We start from the raw sequence: 22,167 nt of genomic DNA, 5'->3' as shown, positions 1-22,167 counted from the left end.
TAAATTAAATTAGTGCCTACACTTCCCAGCAATTTATTTCAAATAGATAATTCTTTAACTTACAGGAAATAAACGTAGGCAGAAAACGCTTGGATGGTACCACCTTTGACATGCCCCTACCACTTACAATGCAAAAAGACATTTTAATATTTCCCTAGTTTTCACCCTCTTTCGCACGCTATCCATATCCTGGGCATTGGTTATGACTGATCTGTCCCTAGTTTTGGCAGCATGTACACTAGAATGTGTATATTCAATTTCACAGACCCATCTAGTTCGAGCCTGACTGCACAGCAGCTAACAATCAAGTTCAGGAAATACTACATAAGCAAGGGCGAGCATGCTGCCAGGGTGGCAGTTATGAGTCATTACATCAATATAAAGGATGTCAATAAACCAGGAATCACCATCATGACAGCATAATTATGCCCAAAGGAGACATTACGAGGATGTAACCAATAAACAAGGAAATGCTGCAATTTTAACAGGGCCACCATGACTACAAACTATATTAAGTACAATGTATTATGGGCACACACCATAAGCATGGTCGCTGGACTTATGCGATCTTGCAGCTGTTTTCGCATTATAGATCAGCCATAAAAAAAAAAAATGTTGCATAATTTGCAGATTAACAAAAAATAAATTCTAGCTCAACCGGTTCACAAGTTACTAACGGTGACGTGTCCACGCACAATGGAAGGCTATTTGCAAAGGTTGACTGGCCACCTCTGGTTTTTTTGCTATATTTTGGATGTCAAACTGGTACTAATGAGGTGTCAATGCCCAGGTGGTATTAACAGGTTTAAAAGACAAAATTACAATGTAATACTATATAATGAAATGCAACGCATCTCGCCACAATTTGCCTTTTCATGCCATACAATTAACTCATCCCAGTCACATAATGTTACCTCCCCCTGCAGCATAATTCCAGTGGCCTTGACCATAAGGTTTCTAGGCACCAACAGTAGAATTGGGAGGTACTGCTGTATACTTAGCATGGATATTACTGCAATTGATAAACTTGCCTTAACAGCCAAGTTTAATTATTCCCGGTCAGAGCTTTAACGTTACACAGGAGACCGGGAGTGCCAGATTATTGGTGCTTTTACAGAAAGACTGCAACTGCTAATCAGTTTCCCAGCTCGGTATTGGAAGGGTCATTAAGTTTAAGGAAAAAGAGTGCAAGCTTCCTAACAGGAATGTACAACTTCAAGAGTGTTAAAAGATTAGTAATTGTAAGACCTATATCAAGGTGTCATAGTAGAGTTGCGACATTGAGGCCATAATAGCGATTAAGGCATCTTGCTTAAGGAACCTAGATCTTTTTCAATTGCCCCATGTATCAAAAACCATGTTAAAAATCACTGATCCATTTGTGATTTCAGAGAAATCCCACTATTACACCCAGGCTTTTCGCTCATGTTTGGGATGGAAGCCATGCTCATTTCTTATGGCCAGTAAGGGGGATTCCATAGGTCGACTCAATTATTCAAAAATCATAATTGTATTTTTCTGCTGTGTAAAACTACTGCCCCTCCATTCCTAGATAAACCAGGATTGAAAGTTCTGAAAAATAAAGGAACCATCAAAGCAGAGTAGTAATTGAGACTAGTTAGCACAATTATATATTCTACAAATCATTCCTGCTAGTGCCTGGATGAGTGATACAACTTAAATAGGTGGGGTGGAAGGGGATACCCCACAATCCCACTGTGAAGCAGTGATCTCAAAGGAACCCAGATGGACAGACTGCAGATGCTCCAGTTAGGACCTAATCCAATCAAAAGCAGCTCCCCCGAAGCTGGCAGCCTCCATATGGTTCACCAACAATTTATAGTCTGTGTCAAAGGCTGCCAAACCAACTCACAAAACTATAGCACATATCAAACCATTTTCGGTAGCTGGCATATGTTACGAGTTAGAAAGAAATACCACCATTATGCAATGTCCATCATTCTACCAAGGTGGTCATCATGCCATGAAGGTCTACAAGATACCAAGAAAAACCACCATAGAGCAAGGGCCAAAAAATACCATGGGTTAGCCACAGGTATCATGCCAAGGTGCCCACAACCTGTAATAGAAGCACTATCCCACATGTGGGCATGTGCAGACCAACAGAGGAGACAACACATGCACTTATACTGGTCTCTGAAACGCAGATGGACTGCTCGGCAAACTCATGTTAGAAGTCTTCTGCACAAATTGTGCTACTGCATTGGAGAATACAGACCAGTGCTCTGGGAGCCGAGAACAAGACAAAAGTGCCCCAGCCAGCTAGTGACAGGGTGCCAATGAGTGCTAGAGAAGGTGCGCAGATCTGCTTTGTGGTGATAAGGCAGCACCAAGCTGTTCTCCAGCAGCAGGGGCTAATATTACCTCATCACACCCATGCTGCTCCCACCATGGCCATATCTGCACTCACCAGGGGTGGCAGGCAAGCATTAGCCACCCCTTTGGACCCAGGGAAAGGTCAGGAGTTCCAGGGGCGAGGGAACAGAATAGGACTATCTGAGGTCTTGTATCCATCCACCGTTTTAGGGAACTACTTTTCTTTTTGGTGAATCACTATGAGGGCATGTGTTTTCCATCCCTTTTATGCCCCTCCTTCAAATACTCACCCAACTCCCCTGCGCTATGAGTTGCTCCCTCCCTATGCTGCTTGTGTGCTTACCCCACACTCTAACCTACAATACTCAAATCTGTGCTGCTCTTCCTACCTTGTATGCAGTTTTCCCTCTCCCAGCCCACTCCCTGTTGCTTCCCCAACTTCCCGATTCACTGCTCTCGCAACTCTTAAGGTCTTCAAATTATTTTTTCCGCTGCCTTGACATTCCAGTTTAAGAACTACACTTTAGCACAACAGATTTTTTTTATTTCTACCGTCGTAATTTGTTCAGTAGGTACCCGGGAATGATATGTTAGCATGCTTATTTTCGTGCAAAGACTAAAAGTAAGGGAGGCGTATTGGGTTTGCCAAGGCTGGTTGCTCCTTTTCTATGGAGTTTACCTTTCCCTGCATGACAACTGGTTGTTCTATGTCCATAGAAATGCCATTTAGTCTTCGGTAACTTCACATAACTAAACAGTGAAACGTTATTAGTTCAGAATTAGTGCTTCTTTCTAGCTGACTTCTCTATCAGCCAGTGTTAACTGACATCCCCATCTCCTTCAATAGCAAGGAAAATGTCTTAGACTCGCCTACTAAGAACTCACAAGTAGCAGCATTGCCCCTGTACAGACAGTGGCAAGAATACTGAAAGCTACCTCAATTAAGATGGGACATCACATGGGTAACCCACTAAAAAACCCTCCGCATTGCGTAAACTGTAGACCTTCAAGAAGGAGGCAAAGAAAATCTATCTAAAAGACTTAATTCTGCAGTATCTTGAAAGATTAGTTAAATTACATTAAGCAGTCACACAGAAGAAACCGCCACAACACCTTGTCGAGGTCTCACCACACAGTAACATGGTACATAAAGTGTTAATGATGCTTAAGTGGAGATCTTTGAAAGTTGCTACAAGAAAAAGGTGAATAAGATTTACACAGATTAGAAATACACAAACTACGCCTTAGTCTGCTTTTCCAGCTAACCAAGCTGCAAATAGTAATTCCGATAAAAAAGTTATCGCACAGAATCCAGAGCACGGGTGATGCGGGAAAATAACTCCCAAGGCTAGATGTAATAACCAAATAAAACCGTTGCTTTGAAAACAGTCAAGATTCCACAAGCACTGGTGCAAACCAAATGATTACTTGCATGTTTTTAAACTGCTAAGTAGTGTCAATTCCACAGACAATTAAATGTTTTTGAAAGCGCGAGGTGAGCTTCACTAAGAACAAGTTGTGTACACCTATACACCCATTCAAATATCAGCCTTGGTTCCGGATTACTAACCTCGTAATCTCAGCGACTGGTAAAGTTATTGGCAGAAAAGTAGCGAGAAATGAACAAGGGCTACCAAAGAACCAAGCAAAGCATAGGGTTAGATGAAGTAGGGCATTCAAAAATAACATCCAACCAGATAACCACAAATACATGCTTCAAGAGCAGCGCTACAAATTGTACACAAAGACAACATGCACTTTGGCACCAAGGACGCACTCGACTAATTGAGACTGGGGAATTAGACAAAGTGGTTGTCTAGCGAATATGAAGTCTTCAATATTTTTCATAGGAAAAAAACGCATGCAGAATGCTACAGGGCCAGGATTAAAACAGAGCATCTTCCATACAAAGATAAACCGGTTAACCTGAGGAAGTGTTCGGAAACAAATGTTGCGGCATACCCACAAAGGAGAGCATATTGTGGAGTGGGCGTTTCGCACTAAAAGCTCAGAAACATGCCTAGGTTCTTGCATTCTAAGTATACAAATTGTAATACAGTGCAATGTATGCCCATAACTGGAAGAGGTGCACAAATGGTTGCTGTAGATTCAGAATACAGCAGAACAAATGTAATAAATTTCATTTTGGATGGCAAAGTACCATGCAAACCTATATTGTAGTGCGGAAAACAGGGAGCATGGTGGCTTCGACTCCACTTTTGCTTCTTTTGGCAGCAATACATTTTTGCCTGTAGATTCAAAATGTGTTCAGGACTGATTCTGGCAGCGGGGCATAAGACCCAGAATAAATAGGACACAAACATTGACATTAAGTATCAAATGTTCTCACTTCTCCCTTTAATCTTGCGATTACACAGGACACATTCTACAGATAAAATTGAGCGGACCTGTCAATCTACAAAGCAATGTCACACCAACTCAAGAATACCAGACTGAATAAGCAGTTCTATTGAAATATCCAATGAAAATCAAAGGGAAGGGTGGGTGCAGGTACCTTGCCCCACTGAAGTGCAGAAAGAAGTAGACCAGCACAAACTGAACCTACACTAGAAAAGGTGTAAAAATTGAGGAGCTGGAAGCACAGATGACGGACACAGCAAGACTGGAAGGAAAAACACAAAACTAGTTACCACTGAAGAAAAGTTTAAGACGAGAATAGCATGTCCAGGAAAATCAGCAGGGCATTGCAGAAAGTCTACAGGGTAGTATTGCATCCCACGCCGTCACCCACTTCCAATAAATACAGAGTTAAAACCGCATTGTTCATTCATACTGGTTGTTTCATAGTACCAGTCTAAAGAACTCCGTTCCCATTTATCAGAATCTGATAAAGAGGAGAAGGCCGACGCCAAAAGCTTTGCAGCTAGGGTCTAACAAGTGCACCAGTCCAGTTCTGTTGCTAGAAACTCATCTAAGATGAGCAACTAGTTACACAGCAGCATGAGTGCGCAGTCTATTAAGTTTACAGGCATTTCGGAAGATCGACAAAACCAAGAGTTAGGGCTAAATAAGCTGCTCCTATCACACTGGAAGGCATAGGAGACAAGATCGTAGCATCATGCTCAAGCCAGCAGACGCTTTAAGAGTATACAGAACTTCACTTACCTAAACTGTGGCAAATTTATGAAATCTATTGGGCAGTTAGAAAGTTGTTTGATATCCATCACACACATTTGTAAATCAATTTAAATCAGCATGCTAGTAAGTACCCACATCCTGGCCCAGGCAGCCAGACTGTTCACGACACTTCCTCTGCAGCATCACCAACACCCCGAGTACATAACAACGAGCACATTTATTCTGAGCTCACAGTATACACCAACCTTGCTAAACAGGTTCTTCAAGCTAGGTATAACCAACATTTGAAGAAACCCCAGGGCGGTTACTCCCAGTTTGCTCCCCACCCATTGACACCCAAGATGAGCCAGGAAGACTTACAGCAAAACAGGACTACCGAAGGCCTGACACGGAACTATGGGCAAGGACAGCGTGTGGATCACTCTAGTGACCGACAAACATGGGGTAGTTGCCCTTAAACTCACGTGCCACGCAACAAAGCATGAGCAGAATGTGCAGACTACAAGAGAAGCCTCGGCAAAACAGCAGCTTTAACAAATTCAAAAACGTCAAATTACAATTTAGGTTGGTCAATCTTAACAGATTTAAGGAGCCTCCACAACTTTGATCCTCCGATTGGAAAGCCCTTTACATTTAGGCTCCAAGCCAATGGCAGCCTTAACGGAGTGGCAGACCCAAAGGACTAGGGAGGGAGATGATGGGGGGGGGGGGGGGGGGGGAGAAAAAAAATCGGTGCACACCCATTGGTGTGCAATGCTCACCGGCAGTCTAAATAGCACCTCGTTTTTAAAGTGTCTGAATACTTGGGGTGCAAGCATTCTTAAGCAGCCGTAAGGTGGCATGGGTGTGCATAAAAATGTTAAAAACACTTAAACTCGGAGAAGTGTATTTGACATGAACTACAAGTTAAAACGTTACTTTACAGCGATGGTTTCGTGGCCAATTACCCAAGTGGTCTGAAACCATCAAAAGTAGGGACTCAGTTTGTTCTAGACTAAAGCATTTATTGAAAAAATAAGTATTGAAATGACAATGTTCAAGTTATTTCCTCTGGGCACACATCACTGGTATCAAATTACGCCAGAGTGCGTCAAGTTCTGCTTCGGATATACTTGCAGTTCATGAAGATAAACAGATCCGGCCACAATACTGCCAGCCTGGGTACGTACCTGGTTAGACGGTTTAGGGAGGACAGATACAAAAGGTTCCCTACCACAACGTGTACTCTTTCAGTAAAAGGATCACAATAGTGCAAGACATTCGCGGCAAGCTCAAGACTAAACACAAGTGACTAGGACTATTCGTTCGACAATGATGCAGGGCAAAGGCTGCGTCAATATGACACTGGCCCACTATATACCCTCTCCCCATTCAGGGACCTGTACTCTGCAACCAACACATTCTGGTTTCAGCCAAACCACCGGAACTCACTGCCACCCAATAACCGGGCTCACTTAACAAGATAAAAAGAAACATTCTTCTTAAATGTCACAACGAGGTCAGAAGTAACCTTAGGTCATCCATGAACCAAAGTTGTAAAAAGCTGTATTTGCACTGACGTGCTCACGAAGAATATTTAGCTGGTAGATGGTGAGCATTTATCTGAAACGCAACAGTACGTATTCACAACTACTTTGACTCTTTTTAATCACCCATTTAGTAGATCTGCTATGTAACGTTACTGTCTTTCTGTATACTATTATCTGAAACGTTTACCAAGCTACAACTACGGTCTCATGAGAACTTTTCTTTTGGCCTGGGCATGCAAACATCGACTGGGGAGGAACATTTTTCCAAGCATTACATTTGACAGCAAATGGGCATACCAGTTAAATGCAGAAGTCCTGCCAACCTAAGCAGCCACAAAGAATGCCATAAGCCTGGCCTCCACCTGCTGCAAAACTGACAGAGGGCCTTGTCACAATTTCCCTATTTCCAAGCACAATATATTCTCCATAATGCCGAGCTCCTGCAGTGTGCAACTGGCACTAGATAATGTCAGCAAGTGTCAGAAAGGAGGAGTGGCGTGTGCCCGGAAACCAAAGCACACAAGGCAATGGACGGAGTGCTAAAAATTTTCAAACACCTGGGGCAATTCCTGTGGGAGGGGGGGTAGGGTGCGCATGGCTATATGGACGTGCTTCCTATCCACCTACTGTGGAGGGCTGGCCACCTCAGATATTCTGTCATATTATCAAGCTTCACATCTTCTAGTCCTTAACGAATGGTGGTACGGGGACAGGGGAGACCCGGCATATGCGCTGGAACGGCAACTTATGGGATGCCACACGCTGCATACACTCCTTTAGTCGGCGTCCCTGAGGGGTGCGCTGCCCCCGGTCACGCAGATAGTGTTTCAAATCTTGAGGTAGGCTTTGCGCCGTATGGGATGGTGGCAGACCTTGACTCGGGAGACTCCGCTGTGGCACAATGGGCGTCTAGCCCACTTGGCGGCCCTACAAGGTTTTAAGGGATGGGATGACATTGGCAGATGTAATGCGAGGGACGATACTTAAATCTTTCCCTGAGCTACAGAAGGAATTCCATATGCCGCGTGAGCAATTTCTTTAGATATCTCCAGCTCAGGCATGCCCTGTCGCCCGCATTGGTGGGATTGGATTCGCTCCCCGACTTCAGCCCATTGGAGGCGAAAGTCTTCATGGGGGATCTACCAGATAAAAATTTTTCCAGGATCTATCAATCCCTTGTTACGCACAGCTCCCCCACACTGAGCAAACTTCGGGGGTACTGGGAGACAGGTGGGCGCTCTGGAGGGAGGCGCTGGCCGCCCCGCGAGGTGCTGCTATAGCCATGAGGCTCCGGTTGGTTCAATTTAAATACCTGCACCGGGTGTACTTCACGAGAGTGCGGCTGTGGCGGGCGGGGCTGATTGCATCCCCGGAGTGCCTGAGGTGCGGCAGGGAGGAGGGCACATTCTATCACACTATCTGGCAGTGCGCTTCCCTTGATCGATTCTGGAGGGGAGTGTTGGCGTGCCTCTCGGAAGTACTGGGGTGGGAGCTCCCCCGCGACTGGCTCTACTCCATGTCATGGAGGATATAGGGGGCAATATATATATATATATATATATATATATATATATATATATATAAACGTCATCTCTTGTTGCTGGGACTCTCTAGCCAAGCAGGATATTGCAAGGGAGTGGAAGGCGACACGAGCCCCTTCCATGATGAGATGGAAGAATGGCCTAGACTTTTGTATGGGGCTGGAGCGGCCCGTTTGAGGCCAGGGGGTGCCAACGCAAACACTAAGATCTGGAAACGATGGGCAGACTACCGTGGAATAGGGCTGGAACCCCCCGCAGAGAGGGAGATCAATCCATAGGGGCAGCTATACACGGACGTTGGTGGTCCTGGGGGGGCAGTGCGGGGATGCGTACGCTGCGAGGGGAGAGCGGGATGGATGGAGGGGGGAGAGTAGGGCAAACAGTAGGAAGTGCGATCTTTGGGGCCGAGGGGGGGGGGGGGGGGGGGGGGGGGGGAGTTATTGAATATACAATTATCTATTGCTTTTATGTACATGTATGAAGGATTTGGCAGACGTCTCTGGGTTACAGGGCTCTGCATGGTGATGGCTATATTGACATAATAAAATTTTGTTTAAAAAAAAAAAAAAAAAAAATATTCAAACACTCGGCCCCAGTCTCAGATCTGGGTTGAATCAATCTTTCTTTAGCTCACTTCGCAAATCCAGTTTAGACCCCAGCCATATGCAAATCAGTCTTGACCCCGTTCGTCATGGGAACAGTCCAGTCTAAACTGCCAAGCCAGGTCTCACGTGGACCGAAAACAAGCATCCTGGGTCAAGATGGATTTGCATATATGGCTGGGTATAAACTGGGCTGGTGAAGTGAGCTAAAGAACCATGATGGATTCAACCCAGATCCGTTATTGGGGAGGAGGGGGTTTGGTTTAAAATCTTCAGCTCTCCCTATGTCATCTCCTTGTGTTTGCTCATAACTATGTCCACCAGCTCGGTATGTAGTAACTCCGACAGGATTATGAAGGTTCTACATGAGGCTAGGTCTCTGAGGCCCAGAATGAAAGGATGATGAAAGTCCAGGTGAGACACCCCCCCCCCCCCCAAACTTAGAACTCTCGCCAGAGAGTGCCAACACTAACCTCAGAACCCCTCTGGTGTAACAGTGCTTTAGACTGGAAGCCTGTAGACATCTCCTTCAAAGCAATATGCATTGCCAATCAAGCAATCCAGGAGAATGGACCACTACACAGACTGAGCATCTACCAGCAAACAATGCCATTACATTCCAGGCAGGGCTAAAGGACCATCCCACAGTTTAAGTAAAATGGTGATTTTCCAACCACTGAAAGAGAAGTCTAGACTGCAAACCTACTGAATTTGATCACTTGCAGTATAAGAAACTTGAGTGCACCAAAATCCTGGCTTTTCCCATTCACTTAAACTGAAGAAACTTACTATAAACCAAAAGTGTCCAAACAACTATCCTAACACCCTGCCAAATGACTCCTGCACAGCATCCTATCCCACACGGTGTAAGCAGCAAGTCTTCAAACCTGAAATGCCCCATGAAGGGACCTACTACATCCACAATCCTTACATCTATTGGTCTAACTAAGAGTCAGATGCGAATGTGCCTTGCGGCCTTATCAAGAGTATGGAGCACTATAAATTCAACATCCAGTCAAACCCAGCAGGGAACACACCTGAATTACTTCCTGCAAGGGAGCGTTACTCAAATGCATGTGTCGAAACGATATTTGGGTAAGCTATTTTTTAGGGTTATGCAGTATTTGGATATTTGGCACAAGAGGGACCTAGTGAAAAAGGAGGGGTTGGCTGGTGATTAAAGAGTGATGTAACAAACAGACTTGATGGAAACTTAAAACAGACTTAGCTTGGCAATGCCAGTTTTAGGCCCCCCGTCCCTCCGAGGAAAGCTGGTTATAAACCAGAGTTAGCACACAAGCTCCAAACTGCCACCCCAGGGATGGCGAAGCTGAATAGAAAACTTCCACATGTGCAGTTTATTTTGCCTCAAATGTGACCAATTCATGCCTCCATCTGCCTAATGAAAGATTGGGTTCACCAGACCAAACTAAACTGCGGGTCAGCACTTTGTGCAACCAAGTAGATACGGCTGCAGAAGTCATTAGAAAAAAAAAAGTATAGGAGACTGAAGACAAGAAAACAGATGCTCATAATGGGCCAAAACAAAGTATTGCCCATCACAAAAGAAATGTGGATTCCCGCAGGAACGGAGATCACGGGCTTAAGCAAAACCACAAGTAACAACTTTCCCTAAAGCCACGTTTTCCTGCTGCAACAAAATTAGTTTGTGAGGGAATATCTTAGAAATCAGAGCGGCACCTAAATACTAGGCGTTTAAAACCAAGGTTCTGATTTTCCCCCATATTAGGTCAGTCCTTTAATAAAAAAGCCCAGCAACCCATAGTCATGCGCTTGTATGCCAACAATACCAACAGGAGGGCAGACATGCACTGTATGCCAATGCACAATAAGTTAGGCATCCAGGTTAACCACTGGTCCAACATCACTAGTACTGTGTTCATTGGCAACATGTGCTGTTACCGAAAGTTAGGAGATGCCACAAAAGGTTTCCATCTGGACCAGGAAAACCCCTATTGGGGTAAACAGTGCAGCTCATCTGCAAAACAGGGATAAAACTAATATGTAAATCAGCTGTAAGCGGTACAACGAACTGGGAGGTACTTAAGAGTTACCCATGACCTAACTGCTCCTAAAAGCAGGGGTTTCAAGCGTACCCCTAGGGAAGCTGGAAAGATGTCATACCAGAGTTACAAATGTAAATCAGTTATTTTTGTACATTCTATGTAAATTGGTCTGAAGCGAATATATTGTTAACCGACGAGGCTAGGACACCAATGGACCACCCCTTGAGTCGCTCCTACTTTAAAGCGTCCTTTGCCAAACACAGAAGGACTACTTAAGCAATTGGCATCAAAAGCCAGATGTGTGGTTCACGGGGCACACAGCTTCTAACAGAGGCCAAACTTTACTAAATCAATCAGCATACTTGCATTTCAGTTCAATCTACTGTAGAAGTCAATTAGCCACAGGCCACACGTAACTCTTCTTGTGAAGTGATTTGTTCTAGAAACATACTATCCAACCCTTTAATTATTATCCACAGGATACAAACATGCAGAATTAGTGGTGTTTTTACCAGTAAATTTAAAAAGCGCCCTTTCAAAACCGCCAGTGAGTCCTGGGCACAGAAACCAGAAATTTGTATATTATATACACACACACGCAGAAAGGAGGAAGAACAGATTTCCAGGACGCAAATTTAAATACCTGGAACAGGTGAAGCAATGATTTTAAATAAAAACTAAAAAGCGTAGGAGGAAAAAAGCAGGGGATTTGAAGACTAGTTCTTTGGCTAAGTCAATCTGATCACGATGGTTGCATGTAACAAATTAACCACAGCTCAGAACAAAATCTTTATTAGATGACGAGTACTCCAGCATGCATTATAGAGAGCAATATGTGCCTTTTAAACCCAACTAAGATGGGACTACATGGCTTTAAGTGTTTAGAATGGACAAACTAACATTCAAACTTCACTCCAGACGATAACCTGGTGCCGTAGCCGTCCATAAAGATTTGTAGAAAAGGGGAGCCCTGGGTCCACCTCCACCATAGATGGTTCGAAAAGTCACTTAACCTCGCCCATCGGGCGCAGGTCACATTAGCAGTGGAAGGTCACCCATAAGTGCCTGAACATTCACTTTTGTAATTACACCACTTTTTGGTTCATATTTTGAGAGGGGAGGGATTAAAAGGAAAACGTTTAAAATAGGATAAACATGAAATCCAACGTAAAATCCCTTCTGTGCCCTCAGCCCATGCTGGATAGTCCTCTGCACTCCCAGAGACAGCCACCTTACAAAGGAATGGAGTCAGGGCAGAGAGTTACCTTTTTGACCGTGTCCTCCTCTTCTTGGCGTTTCTCGTAGTGCGAGAAGTCGTCAAAGATGGAGGTGGTGTGCTTGTAGCTGGCAATGATTTTCAGCACCTGCTTGGCCTTCTCCAGAGGCACCTCCTGAGTGTCCCTGGAGTTGGTGACCGGTTTGTTCTCGTTGTTCTCCAGGCGGATGTGCCGCAGCTGGCTGTTGGGAACGTCCTTCACAAATATCCACCTGACGTCGAAGCGTCCCTTCCACTTGTCCTGGGACCACACACCAGCACACGTGTTGTAGTCCACGGCAGATTTCATTTCCGCAACCCCACAGAAGTGGCCGCTGCCATTGACACTGAACAGCAAGTAAACAGGACCCTTAGCATTCATGGAGCGATAGGCAGCATCCAGTCTCTTGTTACCATGCTCTGTGCTGCACCAGATGTTGTATTTGATGGAGCGGTGTATATCGTCCTCAGAGTAGCTCTTGATGATAAAAACACGCCCATGTTTAGGGTTCCAGTCAAAATCCTTAGGGTTATAGTTGTTAATAGACCTTAGCTTCTCCAGGATGGGATGAGGCTCTGAAGGAACAGAACCAGCATTAGCCTGAGACAAGCCAGCCCCGTTGCCGTCAACACCATTCTGCCCGAAGGCATTTCCACGGTTCCTGGGAGCTATCCAGCGAGTAGGTTGGGCTTGCTGCTGAACAGGCAATTGAGTGGGCTGCGGCGGTGGAGCAGGCAAGTTTTGCTGCTGGCCCAAAGAAACTTGCGATACTGGTTGGCTGTTCATCTGCTGTCCCACCGGCTGTGGAGAGATTTGGTGAGGCTGCTGCCCAGTGTTCTGAACTAAAGCGTGCGGAGGGGCCTTGGCCACTGGCCCTTTGTTATCCCAAGTTCCAATATCCATATTGTTCTTTATTGGGGGTGGAAGATTTGAACCTGCAATCCCATTCTTGGTCTTCAATTTGGGCTGCTGTTTTGCAGGTTTGCTAGCAATATCAGCCCAAGAGGTTGGTTTTGGAGGAGCAATGGTAGCTGGAGGCAAACTGTTAGAAGCAACGTTACTAGATATAGATCCACTGCCCACAGCCGAGCCAACTCCTTTGGGGATGTTGCTGGATACATCTGTGCTGCCTAATTTCAGTGCAGCCATTCCCTGGTCTATTGTGTTCATACCAGGAGCCTTATTCAGAGTCTCATTGGCAAATGCAGACTGGCCGTCAATCATGGCACCACCAAGCGAGCTAGGTGCATAAGCATAGTTGCTGCTATACCCAGAACTTTGAGTGGATTGACCCTGAGAGCTGTTCGTTCCCCAGGCCGAAAAATCAATTCCACTGGGGAAAAAGTTGAAGCCATGCTGGCCAAGGAAAGGAGTATTGCTCAGGGTTCCAGGCTGTCCAAACATGGCATCTGGTAGGAAATGTGGCTCCCCGTTGCTGAGTTGTCCGTAGGATGTTAAGTAGGACATTGGTGGGTCCCCACCTGTAGACCAGGCAGCAGCTTCACTCAGCGAATAGGAGAAGCCAATGGATGGGCTGTAGTAACTTGGCAGATAGGAATCCGACATGGCAGTGTATGCATTGTTCTGCAAGACAAAGAATCAAATTTAGCAAGATCAAACAGTTACACTTAGAAGCACACAGCAGTAACAAGACGTTATGGTCTTGTGTGCATGCCAATTAGCTGCAAATTATTGGCTTAGTATAAAAAGTAGCTGTAGATTCAAACAGCCCAAGACAATACAAACTATTACAACGTAACCAGAATGTGGACACCCCAACCCATCCACCTAAGAAAAAAAAAAACGTATTAATCACTCCATTTACTCAAACAAGTCTGCACTCACCAAGCACTCATGTCCGTATGAACTAAGGGCATACCTTTAAAAGTGAATTCCAAAGCACTCCTCACACCAAGCTAGGAACACCCACCCCCACACGTACACCCAACTCCACGCCAACCGAGAGGGGGGCAGGACGGGACTGCCATTTCTCGAACCATCTGCTCAGATGATGAAATACCTTTTTTGATTAATTGAAACATAGCTTCTGAAACAATGTATAAAGAGCATATCGTCCTGAAAAGCATTTCAAACAGATCTGCTCCGGGACTTGTAGATGCACAAGATGCTCTAGTACAGAGTACAGAAGGCAGCATGGTGGTGGAGATGGGGAGAGATAACCTCGAAGCTATGGAACAACCTGCAATTCTAGTTTAAACAACGAACAGCAACAAATATTACACGTAAAGCATGGGGACATTTTATGCAGTTAATAGGACGCATATTTATACCCAGCAATAAAGGAAAGGCTACAAGAACTGCAAAAAATGCCTACAAAAAAATTATATATATATATATAAAAAAAAGACTGAAATCATAAATTAGTCAAGTCACAAAAAGGCTCATTCAGCAAATGGAATCAATCTCCTAGAGATTCTTTATGCAGGTGGAGGCATCAATATGGAATATTGCCTTTTTGATTCAACTTATTTACTACCATACATTAGCTAACACTTCCTTAGACTTTCTTCACAATAGTGCACCTCTTCAAAAAACAAATTTAACTGTACTGGTATGCTACGGACTTGGCTACACCCTTGTTTTCCCCCCTCCAAATAAAGACTTTCATTCCTTCTTTATACTATCCTCCTATTTTCCCCACACTTTATTCCACTGTGGACACACTGGTCATTGAACAGACTATGCTTGGAGCACTCAGAGCTTAACAAAAGTGCTCTCATTCCTGGGCGGCTAGCATACGCTTCACATTAATCAAAGCTCTGCCCCTTCTTACCTTTCTGTGGCCTGCCCTCTTGAGTCCAGAGTAAGCTGAACAGGCTCCCAACTGAACAATTCTCTTCAGACAAGTTGGCATGATTCAAGTCCATTCAGTCTGAGCCTAGCTTACTCTATACTGCTTGCTTTACCAACACTTCCCCCTTTCACTGCAATCCACTATTCATGTTTTGTGGAGAGAATCGACTTTCCCATCATATTGGAGCTAGTTTCATGATCTCATCCTTAATATCTACTTACATTTCCCCCAAACTGTGTAAAATACTGATAAATTCAAAATGAAACTGTAAAAAGTCTAAAAAGATTCTTGGAGTAAGCAGAAGAACTGAAACCACTCATTTTACAAAAAGACGCATGGTTCTTATGAGGGGCAATATAATATGGACCCAGACGAATGCCAATCATCCTGGCTTAGGCCAAGATTCTAGTAGTTCACCTGGGATACATTGTAATTTGAGTAATGTGGACTTGGATCCCCACAATCAGCTACGGGTTAAAAAGCAGGTTATGCAAAGGTGGTTTATGGGGAGAATTTTCACTGCTGGTTTCATTAATCATTTAGGTCTACTTTTTAACTCAATAGTTCTTGAGATTAGCAGTTTTGCATGTGACCCTTTTAAAAGTAATGGATGAAAAGAGGGGGGGGGGGGGACGAGCAACATGCTTAGGCAGGTTGTTTTGGGAAAGTGCCTAATGAAAATACTTGTCATCTTGTGCTACAAAATGACAGCCTTTAAATAATCTAGGTTTGGCAGTACTACTTCGTTTTATGCCCTGTACACTAGACATGGGTACATTTTAAGGCAAGGAAATTGAAAACTAGAGTAAGTCATCAAGTATTAACAGAGTTGGTATTAAGCAACTTCAGAACAAACGACAATTGCAAATGAGCATAGTGCACCTTATTACTACAGCTAAAATACGGTTGAACGTTGAAATACACAGTTTTACAATGGAACTATTCCCCGTATTCAGAGCCTCATGAATTGAGAGACAATGGAGGTATAATGTAGCACAACCTGCCACACTAATATTTCGTAATTTCAACACCCATTAGCACGGTCTGGGAAAGCGGTGCCTCGTTAGTACAAGTTTATCATAGCAATAAGCAACTGAAAGGCCATCAATTTACCTTTGTAAAGGGTCCATCGCTGCACAGTATCACATTTTAGCACAATTTTAGTAAGTTCTGATCAGTGTGGCAATTGTTAGGGGGGGGGGTGGGGGGACGGGACTATTCAACAAACGTTAGATCATATGGCAAATACAATAAGGTCACAATTATGCAGAATACACTGCTGCATCACAGAATCCAAGCGTTCCTGCTCATAATTCACAAAGCAAGCATTGGTAAGAGGAGGGCGGCAAAGGTGACGTTGCCCCTAAAGTAGGCGCGCAGATAAGACAGCACAGTCAGAAAATGAAGGACCACATGTGCTGGTTCCAGTTTATAAAGTCACTGCTTCAAGCTAACGCTAATTACCCAATGCTCCGCGCAATATAAGGCTGGGTCACTCATTTCATACACCCGAGCAGAAAAGCAAAACCTCAAAGCCTACAATAGACCTCTGCAATATTTGAGAGAAGCGCAAGAATGCAGGGCAAGCACGCCCTTGCTTAAAACAAACGAGGGTTTATACTGCTTAGTTGTATAAACGGTGCTCGACTGGTACCTTGCTCGAAATTGCACAGGTCCTACCCATAACTAAGAGATATAGGGCAAAGCTGAATACATTTATCAAAAGAGTGTATAACTTGTACAAAATGTGCCACCTTCACCTTTTTCGGGAAGCATATTGAACACATTCTTTTTCCCCCCCATCAAGATCATAAGGTCAGGGATTACCTGTCACGTTTGGCAGATTTTGGAAACCTTTATAGCCTCAAATGTGTCAGTTCTTTGATAGTGCAGCCAATTCTGCACATTTTGTACGGGAGAAACTAAAGGGGAACTTGTTCAACAAATAATAGCTGCTCCAGCCTATGATGGTTTTACTTACTATGGACTTTATTTTGTGGCTTTGAACACCCCACACATGGCTAAGAAGTGCTGAAAGATGCAACAACGTGCAGGTAATTCCCATTAAACTTCCAACCTAAGACAGGCAAGCAAACCGCTTCAAAGCAGTACCAAGAAAAATTGCTCAAGTTCTAACACAGCATGACATACTAACGGAGAAGACTCACTCGACGGTCCTAATGGTTAAGTCACTACTGAGTTGGAGGAGATATTGTAACGGAACAAAGGCACATGGTCAAAGCTCACAGGAAAACTGGTTTTATTTTTGGCTCTGAACTACAGCTCATGGGTGATTTCGTGTGGGAGGGGGCGGTCATCTGATGAAATACCCCAGGAACATCGAAAACTGACAGGGTAATCCTAAGTATCTTCCATAACCAGCAATAAAGTGTTTAATAACAATTCTAGCTTCTAGTTACCTGAAGAAAAAATAATAATAATCAAGTTAACGCTTTAACAGACTTACTTTTAGGATTGAATCATGAAAGACTACCCAGAGCCAAATATATCAGCAACTACAATGGTGGTGCAATGTAAACGTGTTTGCGCCGACATCTGCTGGGACTGGCAGGACTCTAGTGCCAGTACCAGCAAGGTAAACATCTTTCCAATTCAATAAATTAATAACCATCAGTGAATGTGTAATTAACATGAAGACTACCCAGAGCCAAATATATCAGCAACTACAATGGTGGTGCAATGTAAACGTGTTTGCGCCGACATCTGCTGGGACTGGCAGGACTCTAGTGCCAGTACCAGCAAGGTAAACATCTTTCCAATTCAATAAATTAATAACCATCAGTGAATGTGTAATTAACATGACACTTTAATGTAGAAGGTTGGTTGATTGTAGCCAGGGGTTTTTACTAATTCAAATGTGTGCCACCGAAGGACTGGCGTGTGCATTGCCAAACTTAACACAAGTCTGATAACTTAAGGTGTCAAGAGAATACCTTTAACCTGACTTCACGTAGTGTATGTACTAAGCGTGTTGCATAGTGTAATACTGGTTTGGAAAATTTCCACAGGAACTTTGAGATTCAAAAACAAATAATTTGTGGTGCAGTCAAACTGAGGACTCCAGACTATCACCAATCGTATTCGCTCACAAGTTCAAAAGTGTGGCTCACCTGTCTAGCTTGGGGGTTCAAATAAGGCTCGTAGTCGTCATCATTCAAAGAATCCTTGGGATGCACGGCTCCGTTTTGCACTGGGAAGGACAAATCAAAACATTAATGCACGTTTAAGTTTGTGCCTACAGATGTACTTCAGAAGGAAAAAAAAATATTCATATAGACACAAATAAGTAGGTCGACCCCCGCTCCCCAAAGAGGAAGCTGCTAAGGAAACAGGGGAAACCAAACTAGAAAGAAGGTGGTGACAGCTAAAGAAAAGCCAAGATTAAATAGTTTTGTTTACAAAACAGTTTAGGAGTTGTGGTATGGCACAAAGATTTTGGTTTAACAAACTAAACTTGACCGAATGTAAACAAAAAGGAAATGTTATTGTAATGCTCTCCTAGCCACCGTAAATGAGTCTACTTGCTAAACTTCAAGTCGTTCAAAACACAACAGCCCGCCTTATCCAAACTATGCCGGCCAGGTCAGCTTCTACTCCCCATTTGCACCCACTCCATTGGCTTACAGTGCGCAGGAGAATCATTTTCAAGATCTGCTGCATATATCGCTAAACGGCAAGGGACCCAGATACCTAGTGGGGAAACTCCGCCATTACCTGCCATGCAGTTGTAGACCTTTAAGATCTATGTGCAAGCCATTTCTTACTGTGCCCCGAAACAGGAAAAGTCGTTCCGGGGGCAGAGCCTTATCCTATTTGGACCCTTGCTACTCGAATAAGCTTTCTACCCGCACTGATCACCTTTTCAGAAAAGTGAGGTATTCAACACGAATGCTGCCTCGCTTGTTGGTCACTGCTGCCCCGAGCTACCCCTTTGGGGGCGATTTGTGCGTATTATAAGCTTAACATAACAAAATGCGCAGATGTGTAATTAATAAATGTGCTCTCAAAACTAGTAAGGCAGGAGAGTTATTTTACAGGATTGTCTACCTGGTGCAATTCGCGAGGATCTGCTTAATGTGGATTCTGAATGCGGTCCCAGAAATAAAAAATGCAAAAAAGACAAAACATGCAACAACAAAAAAAAAAAAAGATTGGGTGACAACAGGCTACGACTAACTGCTCTTAATTTGGCAAGTACTTCCTAGATAATTGCATATGCTAAAAACGAACCCTACACTCAATGGCCCTACCATTCCAAAACATTGTTTCAAGCTGCCCCATCGCTGCAACCAGTTACGGGAGACGATTCGTCAACACCCTGTTACCTTCGGAACCTGACTTAAGAACGTCGTCCCTGCTGACTGAAGTCACACATGCACTGCGAAACTGCAGGAAGATATCAAGTTGCAGCTTTTAATTCTAAAGTGCCTTTATAGTAGCAAGGAAGGCAAACTTAAGTCAAGGTGTAGAATGACAGGATCCCCATTAAGGAAAGCAATGCAATAAAGATTAATTCAGCTGATCTATGTTTTGCTAGGACCAAAAGTAACCGATGACAGACATGAGAGGCTTCAACCGACAAGTTCTGAGATCCAGGTTCAACTGTACAAAGATATTTGCCAAATACTGTCCTGCTTAGTCAATTACCCATATGATAATTGTAGCAATTTCCATGATCTTTCTCCAGTGAAATAATGTGGACAATGGGGATGGGAATACAATAACACATAACGAGCAATATTTTAATCAAAGTAACAGTTCCTAGCATGTATAAAAGACCGAGATATATACTGCTACCAAATCACCCTTCAAAGCAAGGTCTTCCAAAATTTCGACCACTTAACGTATTGGCAAACTGCATTCACAATCAAATCTTGCGAGAAATGTAGGTAAAGGGAAAACTTTCTAAATGAAGACAGCTATACATTCTGCTCAGCATCATCGAACATTACAGCAACACTACGCTGTACTCGATGACATTTATGGCTGGCCGAAAGAGGCTGTCTGATTGTATCGCGAATATGTGGAATTAGCTAGATACAATAACGTTATAACAATCGTTACCAGCAAACCGCTATAGACTGTAGTAGTGCTTCGTAATAACAGCCATGATGCAGGGCTTTATCGCAGGAGAGAACTGCCTCGTGTGAAATCTCTCCTGTGCAGAGATAGCCGCTCTGTATTACGGCATTACTAGACTATCTTTCTGTATGGTCACCTGAGCATCTTTGGGAAATCGGAGATCACAAGTCTGATATACCACAAATCCCTCGGAAAGTATTAGACATGTCGGAAAACAATCCTTAAAGTTACAATTTTATCCTGCAAAGATAAAACTCCTCACGTGAAAATCAATCAACTTTAGTGACATAATAAAGCATAATTTCCCAGTGACCACGGTCGGGAATCGGTTCTCACCTTTGTTTCCCTGGCTGCCTTTTGGTCTCTGCATCAGGTCCGAAGCAAGTTCCATTAGAAACAGGGAAAGAAAAAAAAAGTAGTTAAGATTAAGTGCATTAGAAGTACTATGAAGACTACATTATGTATTGGGCAACCACCTTAACCAAAAAGCCATTAAGGGAAGCGGGTATTAATGCTGAAAAACAACAAGTACCATGGAGCCACCCACGACTGCCAGAAGTAGTACGGATCAGAGTACAGGAGGTACGTCTTAGTCTTCGGAATTGGGTAGCACTGGAGATTATTTATGCTCAGAAGCATGGACGTGCATAGTGAGACGCAGAAGTAAAACTGCGCAGATTGATAGAACTGGGCTGTCATGTCCTGGGGAAACGGGGAAGGAGGCGCCAAAGAAAATCAGTTAAACCCGTGCAAAGTAAAGGATCCAAGATGGAAATAAAACCAAACCATATGCTAATTAAAAAAATGCAGTTCCCACAAAAGAGCGAGGGCTTGAGGTCAATAAGAGGTAGCAGGATGCTAAAGCGGGGAGTGTGCCAACCCGATTCGTGAGAGAAAGACTGGGGGCTACGCAGGAATTAACTTCTAAATGGGGGTGCGACAGGCAGGCAGAGTGACGGGTGAAAACCAAGGCGGTACAGTATAAAGAAATTAGACGCCTCGGCAGGAACTGAATACACGAGGAAGGGAAATATCCGCGGGCCGTTTGGCTAGGAGTTAGAGTACCAGGCCTTTGCGGTGAGTCAGAAAGAAGCCAGGCTGGGTGTTTAAGGATTTAGGGCCTGTACTGAGGAAAGCAAGAGAACCCGAGATGTGACTGAGGCCTGTGCGGAGGGGTCCGTATCAGCCTGACCTACAAGCAGTGTGAGATCTGCGTATACAATGGAGAAATGGACATATGAAGGGGTAAGGGTTGTGACAGTGAAGGCCCACGCTTCCGCCCGAGCCGCGGCCCTCCCGCGCTAGAGAAGCGCGCGGCCTTTCCCGGCTAGTGCTGGTGGCATGCCGGCAGGATGGCCTCACCTGCTCCAGTAGACTGCTGGCGGACATGGCGGCGGGAGGGCGGCTGAGGAGGGTCGGCAGCGGAAGGAGAAGACCTCGCGCTCTCACTGTAGTTCGCGCTGCTGCTGACGCCTCGCGCTCCGTCTCCTCTGGCTCCTTCTTGGGGTGCGCGCGCCCTGGAGCTGTGCGTCTCGAGCGACGGTCTCGCGCACGTTTCCTTCAGCAAGGGCGTGCGTGCGTACGTAAGTTCGTGCACAATTGTGTTACCTCCTTCGCCTCGCCCCTAATTCCCAAGAAGAATAGGCTACTCTGGAGGACATGTTGGGGCCAGGCAATCTCAAACGCTGTACGTGTATCGTAGATTCATGTCTTTACAGGTTTGTATATGGTACAATTTACAAACATAAATGTTCATTGAATTCTCTAACTACTACGCGCAGCGCCTGGGTCGTCTCTTCGACTTTGCGCGTGCCAGAGAAGGGCTGCGCGTGACACCTCCCCCGCCAAGGAGAAAACT

At 44.4% G+C, this 22,167-nt stretch overlaps 1 protein-coding gene across 2 annotated transcripts in view; it reads right to left on the bottom strand.

Moving 5' to 3' along the window:
* The window catches only part of YTHDF2 (YTH N6-methyladenosine RNA binding protein F2), a 58,019-nt gene extending 36,162 nt beyond the window's left edge, over nt 1–21,857 (bottom strand). Inside the window, exons 1-4 of one of the 2 annotated variants that reach the window (XM_085647648.1) lie at nt 21,672–21,854; nt 20,646–20,673; nt 18,338–18,417; nt 12,401–13,975 (exon numbers count right to left, since the gene is read on the bottom strand). In XM_085647648.1, the coding sequence (XP_085503774.1) occupies nt 12,401–13,975; nt 18,338–18,417; nt 20,646–20,673; nt 21,672–21,698 (1,710 nt within the window). In that variant the 5' untranslated portion in view covers nt 21,699–21,854. Of the gene's footprint in view, nt 1–11,911; nt 13,976–18,337; nt 18,418–20,645; nt 20,674–21,671 lie in introns of those variants that run through there. The other variant, XM_085647649.1, reaches the window with a different exon arrangement.
* Between the last annotated feature and the right edge of the window lie 310 nt (nt 21,858–22,167).

This window comes from Triturus cristatus, chromosome 3_2, assembly GCF_964204655.1.
Source record: "Triturus cristatus chromosome 3_2, aTriCri1.1, whole genome shotgun sequence".
NCBI lineage: Eukaryota > Metazoa > Chordata > Amphibia > Caudata > Salamandridae > Triturus > Triturus cristatus.
Note: the sequence above shows the minus strand (reverse complement) of the source record. Positions and strands in the feature narration are given on the sequence as shown.